Source organism: Athene cunicularia, assembly GCF_003259725.1.
Source record: "Athene cunicularia isolate RWA chromosome Z unlocalized genomic scaffold, athCun1 chrZ_part3, whole genome shotgun sequence".
Lineage (NCBI taxonomy): Eukaryota > Metazoa > Chordata > Aves > Strigiformes > Strigidae > Athene > Athene cunicularia.
In genome coordinates, this window is record NW_020799144.1 from 2,275,699 (window position 1) to 2,298,063 (window position 22,365).

Genomic DNA, 22,365 nt, shown 5'->3' on the forward strand with positions numbered 1-22,365 from the left:
CCTCTCCTTTATTGACCCAGCTTATTAACCTGTCTGCATACTACCCACTGTTTAACTCAGTCAAGCTGCAGAATTTGGCTTTCAGCCCTCAGACCCTATTGGTAGCCCTTTCTCGAACCTTCTGCAGTCCCTGTAATCCATATTCCTCTATAGACTGATGTGTGTTTGGGACCATTTGCAACCCCTCCACACTAACTGTGGACACTCACATTCTTCCAGGACATTGGTACAGATATTTAGCAACATTGGATTTTGTGTCTGCAGCTCTCCTTCAAAAAGGTGTTACTGGAAACGAATAAAATATTTAAAGCTTAATTGGAAAATCTCTCTGTTATTCAGCTTTTATAATCCTTTCAATGTACAGCATCCTGATTTTATGTTGTCATAGTCTCTTTAAAAGTCATTCCATAAAAAGGAAGTGTACAAGTGTTTTTAAAAGGCCTGAGTGAATCAGATTTACTCCTCTAACCTGATCCATCCTGCTGATCAAAATACTGCTAAGATTATTGCACAAGAGCTTCTTTCCCAATAATGCCAAAACAAAATACAGTGTAGAGGAGTGGAGTTTGAATTCACATTTAGATGAATTCATAATGTAAGGAGCAACAGTTCTTCACATAGAAAATACTGTTTAATGAAGTAATTTGGTATTAGTAGAAAACAAAGCTTCTGTGGGACACCATGGAGCAAGGTCTACAAGGACAGGCAATCTCTTTTGTTAAGGGAATTGGCATGGTTGTAGGCTTTGGGATGTACAAGCTCAGGGGAGAGAAATCCTCTGACCTTGCGTGGCTTAGCCAGTCCCTCAAACACAAATGGTGCTGTCTGAGTAGATGTTCATACCCTTCTCATACTCCATTCTGCTTTGAGACAGTGCTGGGGAAAGGATACTGGGCTGTAAGGGCTTTCAGCCTGACCCATATAGCTATTCTGATGTTGTTTAGGTGTCCTGAAATCCATTCCTGGTGATCCTGGTAGTCAAATCCAGTGGCATCACCTGCCATTCTGCACAGTCCTGGTCACTCTATTTGCAGCTCATGAGAATAAATAAGGAACAGGAGACTTAGCATGAAAACCACAGACCCTGTGTGTAACTTGGTGGTCTGACAGATAAAAAATAATTAGTCTTGTCATTGTGCCACTGAACCAGTTCTGGGGGCAGATTTCAGACCATGCTGCTGTGGAGCTGATGCTGTGACTCCTTTTGTTTTTTGGTGACCCCATTTTCATGGTGGATTACATTAACTTTTCTGAGTGGATAAATACCCTGTTTGTTTCATTCTATCCCACCAGGAATGATGCCAAAGAGAGGCCTTGAAGTATCAGCTTGTGAGATTTTCCGTTTCTACAAATTGATACCAACTAAAAGTCTGATTGAGCCCATCTCTATGATTGTGCCTCGACGGGTGAGTTAATGGCAGGTCACGTTCATGTCTGGGACAAATATCAGTGAAAAAGTGGGCAGTGACTCCTCTCTGTGACTCTTGGGAGCAGGAGAGTAGGTAGAACAAGGGATTTCTTTCTCCTGGTCTGAATTACAAAGCTGGTCAGTTTGATGGGCAGCCCTGTCAACAAACCCTGGCTGGATAACTCAAGAGCTAGGTCTCTGTGTAATGAGTAATTTTCTAAGATGTGTTCACTGATCTGCTCTGCTTGGGTGCAGCAAGGGGTCTCTGACTATCAGATCAATTAGCTGGCTGTAAACTTCCTCAGTTGGTGGCATCTGTTTCACATACTGACGAAAGTGAGAGAGAGGGTTTGGGGATGGAGTTGGGTGACATGAAAATCTCCTTGTGGAAGGAAGAAGAATCACCCCAGGAAAAAGGGAATGATGGGTTCCTAGGTTTCTACTGAGTGGGTACAGTTGTGTTACAGGCAGTTGTTCTGCAGCATGCAAGTGTTCCTCCAGTGTTACCTCCTTGACCAGTTTCTGTCAGCTGATAGTTTATGAGTTGTGTCCATCCTTCATATCCACTCCTTCATCCTCAGGACTGCTGAGTTCATGAGAGTTGGGTTAGCCTCTGTCACAAACTTCCCCCAGACTGTTGTCTGTATGTATAGTGATCTTACTGGCAGGAATTAAAATAGGCCTTCAGATGCAGTTCTGAGTTGGGGTGAGGAGAGAGGCTCAGGGTGGGTGAGAAGATTTTTATGTCCATGCTGTTGAGTGTTCATGACACTCCTTGTGCTGAGGTGGAAGAAAGTTATTTCTCCACCACAATACAGTATGGCCCCTCTACGCCAAAACCTCATGACACAGTGACTCTGGACTTTTGTTTGCTTACAGTCGGAGTCATACCAGGAAGACATCTACCCCTTGACCACAGGAGCCCAGCCAGCGCTGACAGCACAAGAGTGGCTGAACGGAGTTAACAAAGGTCAGCACATGGAGAGCTCCCCAGCCCTTCAACTCCCCAGGGTTTGGGTAAGCTGCCACTGGCTCTCTGGCCTGTTAACTGCCAGAGAAAGAGGAAGGGAGGAAAAGGAGAGACATAACAGATATGTGTGTAAGCTAAAATAATTTGGTGGCTAAAATATCCATAGTGTTGAATTCTGGAAGCCACTCCAGTCAAGTGCTTCCATGTTTATCCCTGCAGGTTGTTTGAATGAATTGCTTTACAGCTAATTTTTGAGTCTGGTTTGTGAGTGCTAACCCATCACCTGCCTACCTCCCTAGGGCCTCTCTTGGTATCCTTGAGACCAGGCTCTGGAGATGTGACTTCCTTACCACAGTTTCTTGAGCCAGAGCCAGTCATGAAAACTATGGACCAGAGCCAGCACCAGCATCAGGGAGGAAGAATGCCACTGGAGGACATGCAGAAGACAAGTGAAATCGAAGACAGGAGAAAGCATCTGAAAATGGAGGAGAAATTGCCGAAAAATGAACAAATGTGCCTCTCCAATGGCTTTGATGTATTTGAGTGTCCATCACCAAAAACTGAAAATGAGGTGTGAATGTCTGGGATGAAGGGTTGGGGCTGTGTGGGAAGCCCAGAGTCAGTGGGTAAAAGGATGCTGTTCACAAGCTGACAGAACACAGCGAGGGTTTATTTTGTAGACATAGGCCAGTGCGAGCTCTTCCTTCATTGTGGTGGCAGAAGCTCTGCATGGCCTGGCTGCCACATGGGAAGAAGAAATGTGGCCCAGCAGCACCCCAGCTGAAGGGGTCTGGAAGGGAGGGAGCAATCAGTATTCCTCTTTCTTAGGTATTCTTGTGTCACAGGCCGGCCTGGTGGCTGGATGGGGGCAAGAAAGTCCTAGATAAGAGAAGTGTGTTTATGCAGCATAACTCTTCTGTGAGAGCTGCACTCGGAGAGCCTGGTGAGGCAGCAGGGACACCTGTGGAAGTGGGTGTACTCTGCTCCCTTGGCCCATGGTGCATCCATGTAGTTTTAAGCACTTAACTACTGTGAGCCCTGACAAAGGAAAGGGACTGGGTCTGCCTCTGCCTCAGCAGCTCACTGCTGGGGGACAACTTGGCAGTGCAGTGCTGTTGAGGGTGGCTGCTGGTCACAGCCTGCTTCTGGGAATGGCTTCAGAAAAGATCCTGGAAGCTCCATGTGGTCTGTCTTCAGCCATGGCCAACCCCCTCCCTTCCCCAAAACTTGCAGAGTGGTAGATCTCTGTGGTGATTTGCAAGCCCCCTGTCATTGGCAGCTCAGGGGACTTTTTGAGTGCATGCAGCTTGTTTGCTTTTAAGAGCCTTGGAAGGATTTTCTTCCTACAGCTGTGCTCTGGTCCCCTTTTTGGCTCTGCAAGATTTTAGCATCTGCAGTTGATGGGACAGGAATTTCCACAGCTGAATTTCCCTGTGGGGTGAAAAAGAATATTCTTCTGCATGTTTCTGAGCTGGCACCTCAAGGTTACAGAAGCAGCCCCTGCATAGCTGGGTGCTTTGCTGTGTGCACAGTGAAGGGCCATGCTAGTCCCAGCTGGAGAGGACAGAGCATGATCAACAGGAAAAAAGAAGTAAAAGGACTTGCTCCGGGGTCAGAGTAGGAGATGTGGCAGGAATTTAGACTCCATATACTCACTTTGTCTAGGTTCTGTTTGAGTTATCAGCGGTATGAAGGTTATTTTTTCTAATCTTTTCAATTGAATTGAGCAGGTGTAGCATTACTAAATGGTGTTGAGAAATGCTCACACTCATAGCCCAGGCTAGTGGACAGCAGGAGCACTGCTGATGGCTGGTTGGCACTGTCTGTTGGTTGAAGGCCTCCTCCTTAGATGCTATTTATCTCAGAAGTGATGTGACAGCACTTGACAGGTGGCATTTGACAGGTTAAGTCTGTGTATTCTTAGCATAAAGGAAGTAAAATGTGACTTTTCTTACAGCTTTTGCAGATGTTTTACCGGCAACAGGAAGAAATCCGTAGACTACGTGAGCTAGTAAACCAGAGAGATGTCCAAATTAAACAGCTGGAGCTGGAGCTCAGAAACCTCTGCACGGACACAGGCAGTTACTGAGGGTGCTGGCCTTCAGATCTTTGCACCCCTGGCAACTGGAGCATATTCCAGTTCATGTGGATAACTCCTCCTAGAGTTTTTGCTGGAGGGAAAAATCAATGCTTCAGGCAGCATGGACTTCCCTGGCTTGTGGTGGTCACATTTCCCTAATCATCACCAGACAGTTATTGATGGACTTGCTGTGCTTCTTCAGGCTCCCCCTTGCTTGCCTGCTTACTCATGTCAGAAGCTCATGCATTAATGCTAGTGAGAGACTTTGGAAAATCTTGCTCTTCTGGTCCTGGAGAAGCCACCTGTTGAGCTCTAGGAACAACCTGTTTTGCTGCCCATCCACAAGACATGAAGATGGGAGACTGAAAGCAGCTGCCAGCTTCTTTTCCTACCCCTGGACCCTGCAGTGTGGCTTCTTGTGGCCACTGTCCTACCCTGGGAGACCACTCTGCAGCTAAGCTTCAGGGGCACTTCTAGCTCCAAAGTGATCCTCATGCACCCCTCTTGCCTCACAGCTCGTCCCTACAGCTGGGTGGCTAGGCAAAGCCATGGCTGCTCTGACCTGGTGCTGGGGATAGTCCTGCTCCGAGCGGGAGGCTGCACTGGGGCTGCTAAGGGCCAGCATTTTTGTGATAGGTAAAGAAGAGCTGGTGTTTAGAGGTCTTACTTTAAAGGGGTGGTGGTGTGGGCTGGTTTTCACCAGAGAGGCTAGAGATGCAGCGGAGGTTTCTGGGTCCTTTGAGTCAGTGGCCTTCTTTTGCTCCTTCTACCAAAGACCAGCCATGGTCAGCTGGGGGCCATGGTCCTCCGGTGCTCATCAGACAAATGAGGACAACATTTAAAGCTGCACAGTGTTGCAGGGATTTTACCAAGAGGGATTAAAAGGATGAGTTAGGAGTTGGATGCCCAACCCACTGCAGACCTTTCAGCAGTGGTTCTTAGAAGTGTGGTGTCAACTGCAGGAGGATCATAGGACTGATGAGTCACAAACAGCCCTCCCCAGCTGCTGGAGGATTGCTTGTCCTTGTGCCTGCAACAGCTGCTTCCTTAGCTCCCAGGTGCCAGCACCTTGTCCCATTCTTGCAGTCACCTACAGCTGCAGGCTCCCTTTTCCCAACTGTGTTGTCCAGCCCCTGTCTCCCCTACAGGTCCTGCAGCTACACTCATCTCTGCCCTTCAGCACCAGCTCTCCAGCTCGCTGCCTTCCCCAGCCCTTTGCTTAGGGCAAGAGCAACTGCAGGATGTAGGTCCCATCCTTGGTTTAAGGGCTGGCACCTGTGGCCAGCTGTATGCAGTCTGCCTGCAATGTGCAGAGCTGGGCCAGCAGCAGCACCCAGGGAGTGCACAGACCTGTGCACCTCATTGTTACCTGGCGGTCTCCTCTTTATTTGTTCCCACATCAGGGAGCAAGAGAGCGCACTGTCAGTTGCCCTGAGGTCTGAGCACAGCAGCAGCACCCGAGGGGGAATGTTTTTCCTTGTCCCAAATGCAAAGCTTATGGAGATGTCTTAAACCCAAGCAGAGCAAGCAACTGTTGTTTAACGTGTAGCTGCACCTCTGTTGTGACACATGTAAGAATGAATACTATGCCCTGCTAGTTCCCTGAAGCCTGAAGATCTTAAGTCTTAAAAAAAAAATATTTCTCTGTAGTAAAAAATTCCCAGAAACCGGACTCCTTAGCAAGAGACTAAATGTTGTGCACTGCCTGTGCTCATGTGAGATTCCCCTCTGGCCAGCAGGGAGCTCATGGGCACTAAATACTTTTATATAAGAATCACATGAAGACTCTGGCATCCCTTTTGCTCTGCTGCAAAGACTTCACCCAGCTTTCAGAAATATTTCATTCATTTCTAAATAGCAACAACAGGTGTGGGTGCTAAAAAAGTCACAAATACTGTTCTTTCTGCAGCATTACAGAGATGGGGTAGTTGCACATTTTCTTCAGGAAGGGTCCTTTAGCATTGGTCACTTCACGCTACTGTTTTTGTAAAAATTAATGTATTAATAACAAAGTTGTTGAAACAAACTTCAGCTCATTTCAGATCCTCTCAGAAGTACTTTCCTGTACCCTAGGAACATTCTGCAATATGCAGTTACATGCAAAAGCAGCTCACCCCAGACACAGAGCTTTAATCCAAACACATGAATCTTAACAGCAGAAGTGGTCAGGCATTCTCACCAAAGAGAAGAGCTACATAAGAAATCTAGAAGCTCACAGTTTTTCAGCCATGTCAAACAGGCCTGACAGCTTCGAACTTCAAAGCCATTTTCACAGTGGGTAGCCCCAGGGATATGACACTGTTTTTCAAGCTATCATTATCAGAAGGGAGAGCACTTGACACAGCCTCAGCAGTCCAGGGGATATGACACTTTCCTTATCATCTATGTGTATTTGCTGGATTTTTTTTTTCTTATTTTTCACACAGAATAAATTATTTAAATTATTTCCAAGTTAGAGTAATTTTTTCAGGGGATTTAAAATTCTCTTGAGGACTGTTTCTTCGTTATCCTATGTCTGATAAGCATAGAAAATGGTCTGCCACCATGGTTCTTATCTTAGGGTTGTGTTGATTTCAGCATTTTTGCATAAGAGGTTGCTTTCATTTAGCCTTTGCTGGCAACATTTGATAAGGCGAGGCTATTTAATCAAAACTTCTTTTTTAGACAGTATGCCCTTGAAAGTGTAGACTGTGAAATGTGTTTCGATTTGAAGTTTAAATGCAACCATAAATCTTTCACACTGAGAAAAAAAAAAAGTGGAGAAATGGAGTTATGTGTTAATGAACTGTGCCTAAATAGATTTAAGTGATCATTTTACCAGTTTCTAAAACTCCTAATAGCTTTGTAAAAAACTGTAAAACATGGGGATAAAAACCAAATTTGTGCAATGAAAAGCAAATGTAACTGAATAATAAATATATTTAGAGTTATACTTTTTGATACATGCAAGGTTGTTGGTTTCTTATTATCATTGTTGAAGCTTCTAAAAATTAAGCTGAATCAAAGTCAGAGAAGAGTATCACCTGTGTCTTTTGCTTGCATGAAGTTGTGGGCTTAAGTTAGTAGGCAAGTTGTACACAGTCTTATGCACATGGGCCTGTCTTACATCTTTCCCATCTCCCCTTGATGCTACAAAGAGGTGGCCATTTCAAACTGTTCTGTGTTACACCGCCATGTATGTTGTTTTGAGTAAACCCAGCCCTACTGGAGATGGATACTGGTTGGTGAGGTGTGTCTTGACCATGCTGCCTTGCAGTCCCGGCACTTCTCTTGTCCTGTACTGTCTGACCAGGCTCTTTTAGATATTCCACATGAGCAGGGTTTAATGTGTTGTTACCAAATTTACTTATTTGAAGACGTTTTATGTTGGAAGGAATTTTGATTTAGAAGAGTGAAGCAGCAATCACAATACAAGCACAGTACAGCAGTTGCAACATCCAGTGGGATCACAATGCAAGTGAAATTCCCATTACTGGTCTCTGTGCTCACCATCATGGTGCTGGGTTCTCCAAGCACTGGCAAGAAATACGTGGGTTGAAGCCGGCTTAAGCTGTAGCTCTCTTCAAAGTTAATTCTGTTGGTTGCTTAGTTTTTATTCTTTATATTGGGCTGGGCCCCATGCTGGTCTGGCTGGGTCAGGAAAACATTCCCACAGTTTGATTAACTTGGGCCAGCTACACAACCAGTTGATCACTTAACTGATAAGGCAATTAATATAAACCAAAAGCCACTTCCAATCCCTTTTCCATTGAGGTAAGTTCAGCTTTCTTTACAACAGCTGTGGTTGCTCCTTGTATTCTTCCCTGAGTGTCATGAGTGCATTGCCTGTGCCCATCTTCTCAGAGCCTCCTTCCACTGTAGAGTTTTGTTGATCAGTCACAGCTCTGAGTATGGAAATGTTCATGGCTGCATTCAGGATGTAACTTCTGTTTGATAAAACTTATTTTAGGCCAGTGTTAGGAAAAAGAGAAAAGGTGGAAATAGCTTGAGAAAGTCTGTGCTGGGAACTTTTTGCACCAGCCATGCAATCAGGGCACTGTGACACTGTGACCTCCTGACCTCCCTGTCTTGTAAGGGACTTTGTGGTGGGGAGAGTGGCTGGGCAGACACTGCCCTGGGATGGATCACAGGGCACTGTGTCCCTCTAGCACTGACACAGAAGCAGGCACATTGGTGTGGGAGGCAGAGGAATAGTCCCCAGCAACTTTGCTGTACTGGGCTTATGGCTGCTGAATCACAGAGTGAGTGAAACACAGCCCTGCAGGGTTACTTGCCTGCTGCATGTAGAGCCACAACACATCATATCTTCACCTCTACTCTAGGCCAGCTGCCAACTGCAAAATAAACTCCACTCAAAACTATGCAACGTTGTCATTTTGTCTCCCACCCAGAGGTCTGTACCGTTGCCATACTCAAGGAGTAGTGAGCAGAAGTGAGCATGGAGCTGACGCCCCCTTGTTCGCCCTGCAGGGAGAAGCAGAGGTCACTTGTGTTGGCCCCGGGGTTGGGCAGGATCCATCCCTGGCACAGGGTGGCTGCAAGCTGCAGGGGGGCCCTGGAACAAAGCCCCGGTGCTAGGAATCGCCACTTGGGCATGCTCTAGCACCACTTCAGAGCAGGATCTCAGAGCCTGTGCTGGCATTACTCCAGTGTGTCTACAACTTGCTTGTACTGGCCATCTCAGAACTAGACTCAGCACTCCTCCACATGCCACCTTACCAGCACTGAAGGAGAGGAAGGACGACTTCTGTCGACCTGAATGGCAGGATACTATTGGCCATTCTTTCAGCGGGCCAGCATTGCTGGTTCAAACTCCAACTTCTTGTTGTCCAGCAGAACCCCAAGGAATTTCTCAGCAAAGCTGCCTGCCAGCTGCACAGTCCCTAGCATGTACCAGTGCATGCGGCTACTCCCCAGAGGCAGGACTGTGCCATTGCCTTTGCTGAGCTTCATCAATTTCCTCCTTGCCCAGTTCTGCATTTCCCCAGTTGAGGTCACCCTGAATGATGGCATAGCCATCTGCTGCAACTGCCAGTCCTCCCACTTTCATGTGCTCTACAACCTTGCTTGAGGGTGCACTCTGTCCCATTCTGCAGGTCACTAAGGGAGAGGTTCAACAGCTTTGGGTTTGTTGTGTAAACAGTTCTATATTTCCCCTTCAGAAATCCAGGCTGACTACTGAGCACCTTCTGATTCTTCATGCCTTTGGAAATGCTCTTCAGGAGAATTTTCTCCACCATCTTCCAAAGGACTTCATAAGGCTGACTGGCCTTGCATCTTCCTCTTTGCCTCTTCTGAAGACAGGACTGACAGCCAGTCATCTGCAATCTTTTCCAGTCGTCACTACCTTTTGAAGATCATTGAGGGTGGCTTTGCAATGCCATCAGACTTATCCCTCAGCACACTTGGGTGCAACCCATCTGGCCCCATGGACTTGTGTACATCCAGTGTGTGGAAGTACTCCCTAAACTGGTCCTCCCTATTCTGGTTTTCTCTGATCTGGTATACAGGAGATACCCACCACAACAGTACCACAGTACCGATTTTTCCCTGCCAGCTTTCACTCTGCTTAGGTCTATTGAAACTCTTCATATTCTCACCACACCTACCATGTTTGTGGAAATCAAAAGCCTGCTATGAATAGCACCTGTGCAAATGGTGGTTCACCCATAGTACTTGCTGAATCCTCCTTGGGTACGAGAGAGAAAATCAATACTTGGGTGCCCATGGCCTTAAGCAGTTTCCTGGAACCTGCTAGTCACACTTGATATTTCTCAGGTCACCCCCGTCAGTTCCTTTGGTGCATGCATGAAAAAGCAGCACTGTATAGTGGAGGGTCAGATAAGTCGCAGTAGCCTCTGCACAACATCCTTGACAGCCCCAGGCAAGCAGCAAACCTCCCTAGATGATAAATCTTGTTGGCAGATATGGGGCTTCTGACTCCTCTAGAAGACAGTAGTCTCCTGTAACTATCGCATGTCACTTGTCACTTCCTTCTAGTGGACCTGAGTGGCTCACATGCACCTGAGAAACTGCTTTTTGTTGGCCCTGACAAGGCTGGGACCAAGGCCACATGGCTGGAGCTACCATGCTTAAAATGCTGCTCTGCAGAGCAACTGACAATTCCAGCTTCTGTCAGTGAGGAAAGCTCTCCTGGATAAGTTCCTTGTGCAGAGGTAGAGGAGAAGAGTTTCTGAATTTCATTTTTAAGCATCACAACATGGCTAATAACACTATGCCCCATTCTTTTCAAACCCTCTATTCGCAACAAAATGATGCACAATAACTTGTTCAAGCGAGTTCTTAAAATGAGTGTATGCATAAGACAGTATGGTTTCTGATTTTCTTTCCTCTTGTTTTTGCATGTTTTGTCTCCAGCAGAAATTTGCACATCCAGTAACTTCTGATCCAGCGACAAACACCCCTGAGGATCCACAAGGGAAGGGACTTCACAACACAAGGAGTTATCCCTGTTTTCACTCAGCCATCAGATATGGAAGGCACAGTTGAGGGCCATTCGAGGTGGCTTGAGTTAGTGTAATATCTATTTCCTTTAATAGGGGAGAGCTGGGGCCTTCATCCGCTTTAAATGTTGCCTGTTATATTTTTTGCTCTGGATTGTAGTGGGTGACTGTTCTTCTGAGTACAGAGCTCTTCTGCTTTGTGTTTAATTTGATGTATTTATCTTGACCCACATGGATATATTTGGTCAGATCTTGCAAGGTCTATGGGAAAATGTCACCAGTACTTTAGCTCAGTTTAAGGTCTATGTGTCTTACATGCCAAAGTAAAATCTTTTCACTGGCTCCATATCTCAGCAGGACTCAGGACATAAATGGACATGTGAGCAACTTTGAGTAATGGATGAAAAATACAGGTGTGTAAACCTGAGAGGTACTCTGTAGGGTAAAATCACCTAAATGTGCAGGTAAATATGTTCTGAATCAAACCTTACTTCTAGCTGAGAGCCTTTGCACTTCTAGCTGATAGCCTTTGCAGAACCCATCAGCTTCTTTGACCAAATGCAGCCTGGAAAGCCTAATTTCTATGTCAGTTTCTGTGTATCTTCTTGTGATGCAAAATGTTTAGGTACATTTTAGCAGCAAGTCTAGCATGTGTGCCTAAGTCTGGAGAGTTCTGACTCAACCTGATCACTGCAGGAAGCTTTTTTTTTGCCATGGGCTAGAACTTGAATTGTTCTCTTCAGTTTTCAAAGGTGTTCCTGCAGAATTGAGAATGTTAGTTTATCTGAACCTTTAACAAAAATAATGTTTAATACATCCATTGTGATTTGTGAGGCAGCTTCTTTGGGAAGATTTGAGTGAAATTATGCTCAAGCACTATTTTCATGAACAAGGACACAGAGCAAAGATGCTTTGTCTCAGCTGGAGTCTGAAAAGTGGAGGAAGTAGTGACGTTTGTGAAGAGCTGCAAAATAAGGAACCGACTTTACTTTCCATTGCTGCTGAAACTACTTGAAAATAGATTCAAGAGAGGGACTGTGAATGTATTGGTGTTCCTAAGGCTTGGACACAGTCTGATCTGTGGTGTGTTGCACAGTTTTCTATTTTGACTGCCCACAAGCCCACAATTGCTTTTGGTTGTGGTGAAGTTAAAAATGCAGGCCTTCTCAAGCTAAATACAGAGCTCCCTTTTAAAGAAATGAAGCACCCTGAAAAAGTGAGGGGCAGATAAGAACACCTGCCTTTCTTCTGAGAAGATTATATTCCTCTCACGGCCGTTGTATCTCCAGGTTCCTTCGTATGTGTGGAGATGAGCTTTTTAATCACATATCCCAACAATAAGCACTAGGTTATAAATTTTGGGAGTATGTCTCTCTTGGAGCAGTGTCTTTTAGACCTCAGAGCAGAAAAGACTAGCCACTGCCTAGTTTCCTGATAAAGTTTATAGAGTTTTTTTTCCAGCCAATTATTAAACCAATCAAGCACTGGAAAAAAGAAGGAAGATGAGCATAACTGTCTTTTCTGACTGCCTACCTAGAAGGACATACTGGAGTCTGCCCAGGCTCTGATCAAGTTTTCTAATATACTGTGATGTTTATCAAACATTCTGATTTGCTGGATTGTATGCTCTAGAATTGGACTTGGATTTAAAGCTTTTGCTCTCCCCAGCTCCCTGTGAACCTCTGCGGAGTCTCACTCTTTCCTTCCAATGGGGCACTTTTATTTCAAGGAGAGGGTGCTTTCTTAATGGGCTGTTCTGAACAGTCTGTTTAGGGATGTTTTGGTCAAGTGTAACACTTGCTGTGGTCCAAATACAGGCCCTCTCCTGCAGTGAGCTCTGATCCTTACCATCCACGTGGACATGAGTGGAAAGTGCAGGGCTGTGGCATCACAGCCTGCAGGTGCCATCAGTCCTGGATAAAGGCCAGCGATGGCCTTCCTGCCTGCGTGAGGTCCTGCCCAGAGCCTGACACAGCTTTAGGCCTAGCTCTATGCCACAGGAAGGATGACTGCGGTGCCACACTGAGACTTGAGGCCCATGGCCCAGGCGCCAGGCAGAAGGAGGTGCTGTGGTGGGGCGTGATCTGCACAACCCGTGGGCCAGGGCCCAAGCTACCTCACCGGGTAGGTGAACTGGGAGAGAACTGGGCTCTGCACACTGTGGAAACCAATGAGACCTGGCACATAGTGGGGAAGAGGTGGTGACTGGAGCTGCCAGAGGGGCGTCCTGAGCTGTGACACCACACCACACCCCCTCCACCAATCCAGAGGATCCGAGGGCATTTTGCTGCGGTGTGCAGCGTGTGTCCCTGCTGTAAACCAAAGACAGCAGTGTGGAGTAGGTAGGAGGTACAGCCTCCCTGGGCTGCCGGCCAGCAAGGGCCATGAGGGGAGGAGGAGAAAGAGGAGTTGTGGATACGCACAGGCTTACTGTCTGTTTGGAGCACGATGTTAATCTGGGGGCAAGAGCATCCAAACAGCACTAGAGCAGCATGAGGGACCACAAGAAAGCCCGGGGTAATGTTGGTGATACTCCAAAGCCCCGAGAAGTTAGCTGGCAGCAGCACTAGGCCTTCTGCTCTGGCAGCAGAGGAAAAGCTGTCAGGGGAAGTAGCGGGCAGGGAAGTGTGGAGGAAGGACAGAGGTTATGGTGGTCCTGCCTTGTCTGCAGGTGAAGGCAGCCACAGGTGGGTGGCTGTGGGGCTGGAGTTGTGGTGCAGAGTGGGGGAGATGGAGGAGGAGGAGGGGCCATGTCTCCTATGCCTCTCAGTTGCATCTGGGTAGTAGGGGATTGGCAGCACTCCCAACCAGATGGCTCAAGTCAGAATGGCGTGATGCTGTTACCACTGTGGCCCCTGCCTGTCTGCAGGCAGGATAGCACATGGCCAGAGGCCAAGCCTTGCTGCAGGGCTCTGGCCCTGCTGCTCCCCAGGGAGAGGCAGGAGCTGTGCACCCTTGTGTAGTGCCCGGCAGCACCCCGGCTGCATGGCCCGACCACCAGATGATGAAACTGGTCACACAGCACAGGAAGAAGGTAGCTCTCTGGGACGAGTGAGTGCTGCTGCTGTATGTGGGGCACCCGGCCTGCTGCTGGGCCCCTCTGACACCCCATGGCTCCTCCAGCCCAGATGTTTTCTCTCAAATTTGTCACAGGGAAAGAGTGCCAAGCATCATCCTTGGGGGTGAGACATAATGACTGGAGCCACCAGAGAGGCTCCCTGAGCTGTGACACACCCCTCATTTGTGCTATATCTGGAGGACCATGGGGCATTTTGCTGAGGGGGTGCACAGTCTGTGTCCCTGTTGCAAACCAAAAGCACCAGGTTGGAGTAGGTAGGAGGTACAGCCTCCTTGGGAAGGGGGAACAGAAGGGGAAAGGTGAGGAGGAGGAGAATGAGATCGAGAGGGTGACTTTTGCCACAGCAGCCCTTCACTGCCTCTGACATCACTGGGGCAGTGTGGCTGTCATCAGAGGAGTGGTGTTTGACAAAGACTCCCCTTCTCCTTTGCAGATGCTTGCTGGTGGGACTGGTCAGGGACCCAGCATCCCTCTGAGCACTTCAAGAGGCCAGCCTATAATTTTGTGCACTCTGAAGCCTCCCCTGCATTGCTCACTGCCTGAGGGAGGAAGAGCTGTTTAGGGAGCAGAGCCCCTTTGCCTGCAGTCTTCACTGTGGGTGGAAAACTCTCCACTCTCTAGGGGCTGCCCCACCTTGAGGCCCAAGGCATCCTGGCCAACCTCTCTCCTGGGATCTGGTTGCTTGGCATCTCTGCTGAGTCAGTCTCTGCCAGAGAACCTTTCCCTGCTTTGCCCTTCAGAAGAAAGTAGGCTGAGGTGAGGCTGCATGACAGGTATGGTGGCACCTCTCACACCTTCCCATCATCTGCTCTTCTCAGGGCACAAGGAGACCTCTGTGAAGGCTGTCATGTTTCCTAGGCTCTCCTTGCCAGCCAAGGCAAGAATCATGGAGGTCTGCAAAGCAAGCCTTGCAGCATGAAAACCCCTGTATGTCATTCCAGGGGGGACTTCAGCACCATCCGTTTGCAAGATTGACTCTGTAGCTGCCATTTGTCTTCAGCTGCAGGTTCCTCAGATGTTTCAGCTCTTTCATATTACATACTTTTCTGGGCTGCTTTTTGCAAATAAATGTCTGGAACTCAGGAGAGAACAGAAGTTAGTTTCAGATGCTTGTACTCCTTTGCAAATCTGTTTCCTAATTCTTTGCTCAAGGTGGAGAGGAGGATTGCTGGCTTTGTGGGGCCATTTTGTTTTGTGAATTTGGGTCCTTGAGATTTTTTTGCCTTCCTCTGTCTAGTGTTTCTTTCAGTGGGTGGTTATTTCTAATTTAGTCTGTAGCTGGTCTTTGGTTATATAATCCATGCTCAGGTCCAAAAGCAAAGGATCTGGAATTAAACAGTTGTTTAAAATAAACCCATCCATCCAGTTCAGTGATCAGTACAGTTGTTTTTTTAAAACAGTGGGAGTTTGGGAGTCAGTGCATTCTAGAGAATTAATGATTTCACTATTGAAATGGTGACAGATTTTTACTTATAGCTGTTGTAGCTATCAGTGCCTTCAGCTGAAATTCAATGAAAAAACCCACAATCCAATACCTCATTGATTTCTTTACCTCTTTCTTTATGTGCTTGACTTCTTTGTGTATAGACCTTAAGGCTTTTCTTGTTACTTAGGTTGTTTAATTAGGGAAAAATGCCAAATCCTCAGTAAAAATTAACAGGAATTCCATTCTGCAGTGGTTTCTCTGCAGTACATGCAATATTACCTCAGTCCAGAAGAGGGGACTATTGTTTCATGTATGGCAAGTCCAAGCAAATAGTTTAGAAAATATTCTAACATCTACGGTAAGGTTGAAAATGGGCTTATCTAATGATCGTGAAAGATGAGGTGTGAAAACTGAACTATTTAGAGATTTTAACAAAACAACAAAAGATCAGAACATACAAATTCCATCTATCTTTGCTTTTAGAGTATTCTTACATTGGTCATTTATGTAGGTTAAATTGAACTGATTGTCATAGAACAGGAACACCTGAGATCCTACTTGTTTTCTGGCATGTGAAATAAATTATGTTAATTAGGTTACTTTGGTAGCATACTTGGATTTAATTTGATTTTCTGTTAAATGCCTAAACCTTTCTGGGGAACAATAAATGCTGTATTAAAAAAAAAAAAATCAATATTTTAATTTGCAGCTTTCTCTTATAAGCCATTGCCAGAAATCAGGAAGAAGTGTTTTCCTTCCCACATGGGCTCCTTTAAGAGAACACTTTGGTACTTAGAACTTGGGTGTTATAAATGCCTCAGTTTCTTTAAGAATAGCTTATTGAGAGCAATTAAAAAAAAAAAATTAATCAGTTCCAGTAAGTATATGCTGAGACAATTTAACATCCAGTGCACTTGTAGCTAATACTTGTCTCTGGAGAGAAGGCTCCTTTCTTGCATCTTCTCCATGATGGTGGTATGTTTCCATCTTTAGCTGTGTTGTTTTTAGCCTGTATGTTCAACATTAAATGAAGTATTTGTATCCTGACATATTTTGCATGTTCCTGTGATTATGCATAAAATCATGTGAATGAGTGCCAAGTGAGGCCACAGCATGAAGCCATTGAGCTACTATCAACTTGGTTGGAGCGGGGGACTGAATATATAGTCTGGGATTGAGAAAAGGAATGAATGCTACTTTAACTGCTTTCGGGACAATGTGTGGACAGTATGTCCTAGGTATGGTCTCCATAGGACACGTGTGTGCAAGAAAGCACTGAACTGTCAACAATGATGCTACGTAACATCTGTGGCTAGATTTGAATAGAGAAGAGAGGGCTATCATAAACTTCCAATTAATGGTTTGTCCATTAAACCACACCATTATTCCCATTGCTGCTTCTAAGCAGTAATTCAGACCAATAAAACCAGCCTTGTGGCTTTGTCTTTATTCCTGCTGATTTGTTGCCTGATGGTGGCAGCTATTTTGTATGGCTTTCTCACATAGCCATCATCTTGCTGACAAGAAGCAAAACTGATGAAACATTTTTAGTGTGGCTATCTGGGAGATGACACCATACAAGGACTTCTGGTTACCACCAACAGGCTAAATGCATTTCTTGCGTAACTCCAGATAAAACTGGTGGGACAGATTTTCAGATGCTGTATGTCAACACTGCAATTTGCAGTAGAGCTGTACTGTTTTTTACAGTCTGTAGCTGAGAAGAAATATGCTTGGCCACTTGTAATGAGCTTGGTCTCACCCTTTCTGTGTTTTCTAAGTAATAATAATCTATTTTACATGTTTTTTTGTTTTTTGTTCATCCTCCCCTTCATCAGTCCTTGTATTTTCCTTAGGAATAGTGACACAGTGGCAAGACAGCTGTGGTGGTTTGCCCTATGAAACATCAAAAAGATCACAAATAAAAATTCTACCTCTTGACTCTTAATGATTACCAATGATATTCCAAATAGAAAGAACACAGTTTATTTTGCAGTTAAGATGGCAAGACATTTAACTGACAGTTTAGAGCAGCTCATCTTTTGTCAATAAACTAAGCAGATAGGACTCCAGATGATACCTTGAGGCTATATTATAATCTTTCTCTGCATATTACTTGTATTTGCATTTGCAGCTGTAATTTGCCATGATGTGAAATGATTTATAAGTTATCTGTATAAAAGATTTTTTCTATACAAGCAAACAAATGTATATCAGACATACAAAATAAAGCAAATGTGATCTGGAACTCACTGGGGAGAGTAAGTGCAATTGACTCCAATGTCTCTTCCTTACTAGCTTTTTTGATTCCAGTTATGTCTAGAACAGCACTGAAAAGAACTAAAGGCGTCACCCATCCATCCTTCTACCTGATGCAGGATTAACTCTACCCATGCCATCCCTGGCAGGGGGTTGTCTAGCCTATTAAAAACCTCCAGTGATGAAGATGTGCATCATCTTCAGGCAGTCTGTGCCAGTGTTTTTCTATCTTCACCCTCAGCAGGATTTACACTAATGATTTACCTGGCTTTTCCTTTCTGTAATTTAAAATTGTTACTTTTTGTCCTATTTTGTGGAACTGTAGAACAGATTATTCCTTTTTATTCTGCAATAGCTTTCTTTTTGCCCTGCTGAAGGCCACAAAGTCCCTCTTCATAGGTGAAACTACCCTCAGTTCATTCTTTTCTTCCTCACTGGGTTCATCTCACTGATCTCCTGGGTCCTTTTAAACTGTCTATTCAAATCTTGTGATGCAACACTGTACACAGACTCCCAGAGGACAAGGGTGCATTCACAGGTTTTCTTGGCTGTAGCCTGGTTTCTGAATGCTTATATGATGCTTACTTTCCTATAGAAATGCATGAAATAATTCTCAATATATTAATTGTAACCCAGACCTCCCTTCCTGTAGAGATGCTATGTGCTGTTCTCCTGTTCTTCAGGTGATGATTTCTGCCTATGTGTAGTACTTCACTTGTCTTTGTTAAAAGTGTTTTCTAAACACCTTGAAATAAAAATATGCCTGAAGAGGAAGAAATGGGAAATTAGACTTCATCAGTGTGCCATCAGGAATTAGCAGGTGAAAATTTTTTTCCTGAAGGTTACAGTGCTATGTTGAATGACAATACCTGTGAATCCTGCTGTCTATTAGTGGAAATCAATGAGCAGTTGTCCAGTCATTCTTGCTAACCACATTCAACAATATCATTTATGGAGCTGGGTGAGTGTCTACCTAGCTCAAAATTTACTTGCATTTGCTCCTCTTGTATTTGTTTATAAAAGGAATGGGATATCTTCATAATATGTTCCCTAGTAAAGAGTATGAGAATGATGTCTCTGAATAGAAGGTACCATAGAATGGGAAGTCTTCCTCACAATGAGGCCTCTTTGTTGAATTTTTAGTATACACAGAAAATCTTATATTTTCCTGTTGTACTGAACATAGTTGCATATAAGAAAGAAGGTTAAGTATAAATTACAACTATGCAAAAATGCTGGAGAAAAATCAAAGTGCTGACAGAAAGTGAAGGTAGGAAAGAGGAAAATAGAGGTAAGTTTTCCTTTTCATTTCTAAAGTACTGACACCCAAAGGAGACTATCACAAAAAGGCAGTGGCAAATTCTTTGCCCTGTGATGTCTTCAGATTATGACATGGGTTGGACTCTTAAACTGTTCATAACTCACAATGTGACCATAAGGAAGACCAATGTGAACAATACATGTATACACACACCCACCCCCACCCCCCCCTGCACACACACCCACACCCACACACCTCTACCTAAGTAATTGGAGTGAGTTTGTTTTATTTTAAGTAATTCTGAAGGATTATCTGGCAGAACTTGAAAGTGAAGTTGTCTGCAGCCTATGAGAGAAAGATATGATACACAACACAGTACCAATTGTGGTGATAATGCCTGGGTGTTTTCTGTGCATTTGTGCTTTCTTAAAGATCAAATAAAGAAGCAGCTTTTTAAAAAAAGTAAACAAAGTATCATCTTCACATTTCAGAGAAAAGCCAGATCTTAGGTTTGTGGACAAAGAAAGAAGCAGATGTGTACCCCATCACAAAGAGAACCTATACACTTTCTGGTAAGGGTGTGAGAGTCATTTCACTTGTGTGCTGCTTGTTAATGTGCAGAACCATCCTTTCTATTGACACAGGACATTATATTTCAACTGAGCTGTCAGATGAAAGCACAAATATCTCTTCCAAAAATGAGAAAACCAGACAGCTTTGATAGAGCTTGATTTTACTTCTGACCTTTGAATTGGGGATGTGGAGGAAAGAAAAGAGAAGGGAATGATTTTGGTGGCAATACTTCTCTATTAAACATGTTCAATGTTCTGGGTCAGAAAAGAGCATCCATCAATATTGCAAGATCACTCAGTGGAGCAGCTGTGGTGGTCCAGCATATGCAGGTTACAAACCATTGCCACGTATTAGCCATCTGGGGATGATTGGAAATGCCTGCCACTATCTGCCTGGGGCAGCAATTTGTAAGAGCTATGGTGCATTATGATGGATTAGCTCTGCAGCTGAAGGTGTCATGACCCATTTCTCTGCATCTTTGGAATAACACCGCAAAGCAGAGGCTTTTATTGTTGCAGTTTTGGGGGCAGGAATATAATTTGTAATGATGATGTAAAACAGAAGGGAGGAAATGCTTAAATAGCCACTATCTGAACTAAGCATTCACTGCAGTTCAGCCTTGGCTGCCATCAGGCTTGCCTCTTTCAGGGGATTCCTTATTCAGGAATTGTTTACATACTTCCATGCACTCAGGAGCTGAGCCATCAACATCAGTCTGGGACTTGTTTGCCAGAATGACTCTTCAAGGGTTGGGTAGCTTGCCCTCTCATTTCCACTGGTCCACCTCCAACTCTCTATGCTTTTGTTGACCTTCTCAACTACTGTCAGACTTAGCTGGGGTAGTCCCTGGCAGCTCAGCTCCTTGCAGTTCCTGCCTCAGGGAAGGCAGAGCCACTGAGTCTGTGGTGCCACTCTATGTGACACTGGCTTGCACTTTCTGGTAAAGTGTGTTAGTCCCCCCATTATTTTTACCCTTCATCAGATCCTTTCTGAGGGATTTCCCAGTCCCTCTGATGGCTGCAGGACTCTGATGAGGTATTGATGTCAGTTTTTCTTTTCCTTACCTCATCTCTGTGTTCTTTTACCACCTTCTCATTCTGCCTCTGTCCAGTAGGTTGTACAATAGTAGGTCTACAGTAGATCTACAATAGGTAGGAACAGTTCTACTGTGATACAATTCAAGGGTTTGTCACCTTTGCTTAACAGCACAGAAAAATACAGATGCTTGACTGTGTTACTAATCTATACAGATGTATGCATATAGACATGTGTATGTATACTGCCATGCATATGCACATGCACACAGTCCAATATGCACTACTGCTTATGCATATTTAAGTACTTTGACAGTAGATCACTTTCAGGGTGGAGCTGAGAATGTTTACATAGTTTCTGAAGCAGGCAGCAACAGGAAATTTGTACTTTTTTTTCTTTCAAAAGAGTCTAGATGGTGTGCATTTTTATTTACCTTTTTAAAGCAGAATGGTATCTAGCTGTGTGGATCCCAGCTACCCCATCCTCCTCACCACTGCTCTGACTTCTGTCCAGACCAGTTTCCCCAGAGCATCAAGGTAAATATATTTATTGGGTTGACTCCTCAGACAGTTGCTGACTGTTGGCTGATCTTTCAATCTCCCAGCTCAAGCAAATAACTACAGCAGACCCTTTGATTAAAAATCTTTCAGGTTGGCATAATTGTGTGTAAGGAGGAACAAAGGAGTTCAAAGCATCAAGCAGAGGCTTCCTACACTTCTGTTCTTTCTTTGGGTCAGATGAGTGATCTTCCTGTATAGAAATGCAGAACATTGTGAGGGAAACGTGGACGTTTTCTTGGTCTCAGAAGCTCCTTCAATGTCCTGCATCTTCTGGCAGGTTTTTGTCCTTGTCCCAACAACCAGAGAAAATATAATTTTTACTTTCTGGGATCAGATCCTTCTTTAATTGCTTTCACTGGAATTTGAATCAGAATCTGAGTTGCAGTTAGTGTGCATTATCTTTCACTAAAGCAAAATAACTTCTTGGCTGGATTATCTCATAGCACCTTGTGGTGGTTTAAGCCCTGCTGGGACCAGAGAGCATGTTGCAGTTGTCCCTCCCCCACCCTCAGCCAGTCGGGCTGGCAGTGAGGCACAAACCCGGGTTAAAATAAGAAGAAATTTAATACAACAGTGTGATAAACAATCTGAACAACAACAGTAGCAATGATAACAACAATAAACAGCAATAACAGTGAACAAGACAAAAGATATACAGAAAAATACCGAAAAATACCGCAATGGTCACAGAACAAACCCGATGTGTGTTCCCGTCACCAAAAGCCACCAAGGAAAAAGTTCCCGCGCTCCTGCAGCCAGACCTGAGTCAGCATGGTATGAATAACCCGGCTAGAGATCCCTTCCCCCTCTCTCTCTGCTGGGAAAACTTAACCCTATCCTAGCTGAACCAGGACACACCTATACTCGCTCATGTTGACCGCATCAGCAACTGCAAGTCTTCAGCTCTTACTGATTTCCTTTGCAGTGACAGATACCTAGTCCTATGCAAAAATGACAGCATTAGCAACAGGACAAGGGTTATTCATATGGGGACAAAGCTTACATGGGTACAGGTACTTGTCCTGATCCAATGTTGGGGGAGGTTTCGATATGATCCCAAGAGAGAGATTAAGACACAAGCAAGGTCAAATGCTGTATACCCAAAATAGGTTTTTATTTTTAAAAAAGTGAAGAGGGGTAGTGATAGGACAGAATAGAAGGAAAAGGCAGAAATGAAGCAAGGATGTGGGATAGGGCTGCAAGAATAGTCACCACCATGGATCCAGCGGTGTCCCCTTGGTCCTCAGTCT

The 22,365-nt window shown here is 44.9% G+C and overlaps 1 protein-coding gene across 3 annotated transcripts in view; it reads left to right on the forward strand.

Moving 5' to 3' along the window:
* The window catches only part of CORO2A (coronin 2A), a 40,448-nt gene extending 34,353 nt beyond the window's left edge, over positions 1–6,095 (forward strand). For 2 of the 3 annotated variants that reach the window (XM_026866645.1, XM_026866644.1), the window contains exons 9-12: positions 1,294–1,406; positions 2,288–2,378; positions 2,678–2,949; positions 4,336–6,095. In XM_026866645.1, coding sequence (XP_026722446.1) covers positions 1,294–1,406; positions 2,288–2,378; positions 2,678–2,949; positions 4,336–4,467 — 608 coding nt within the window. In that variant the 3' untranslated portion in view covers positions 4,468–6,095. Of the gene's footprint in view, positions 1–1,293; positions 1,407–2,287; positions 2,426–2,677; positions 2,950–4,335 lie in introns of those variants that run through there. The other variant, XM_026866646.1, reaches the window with a different exon arrangement.
* The last annotated feature ends 16,270 nt before the right edge of the window (positions 6,096–22,365 follow it).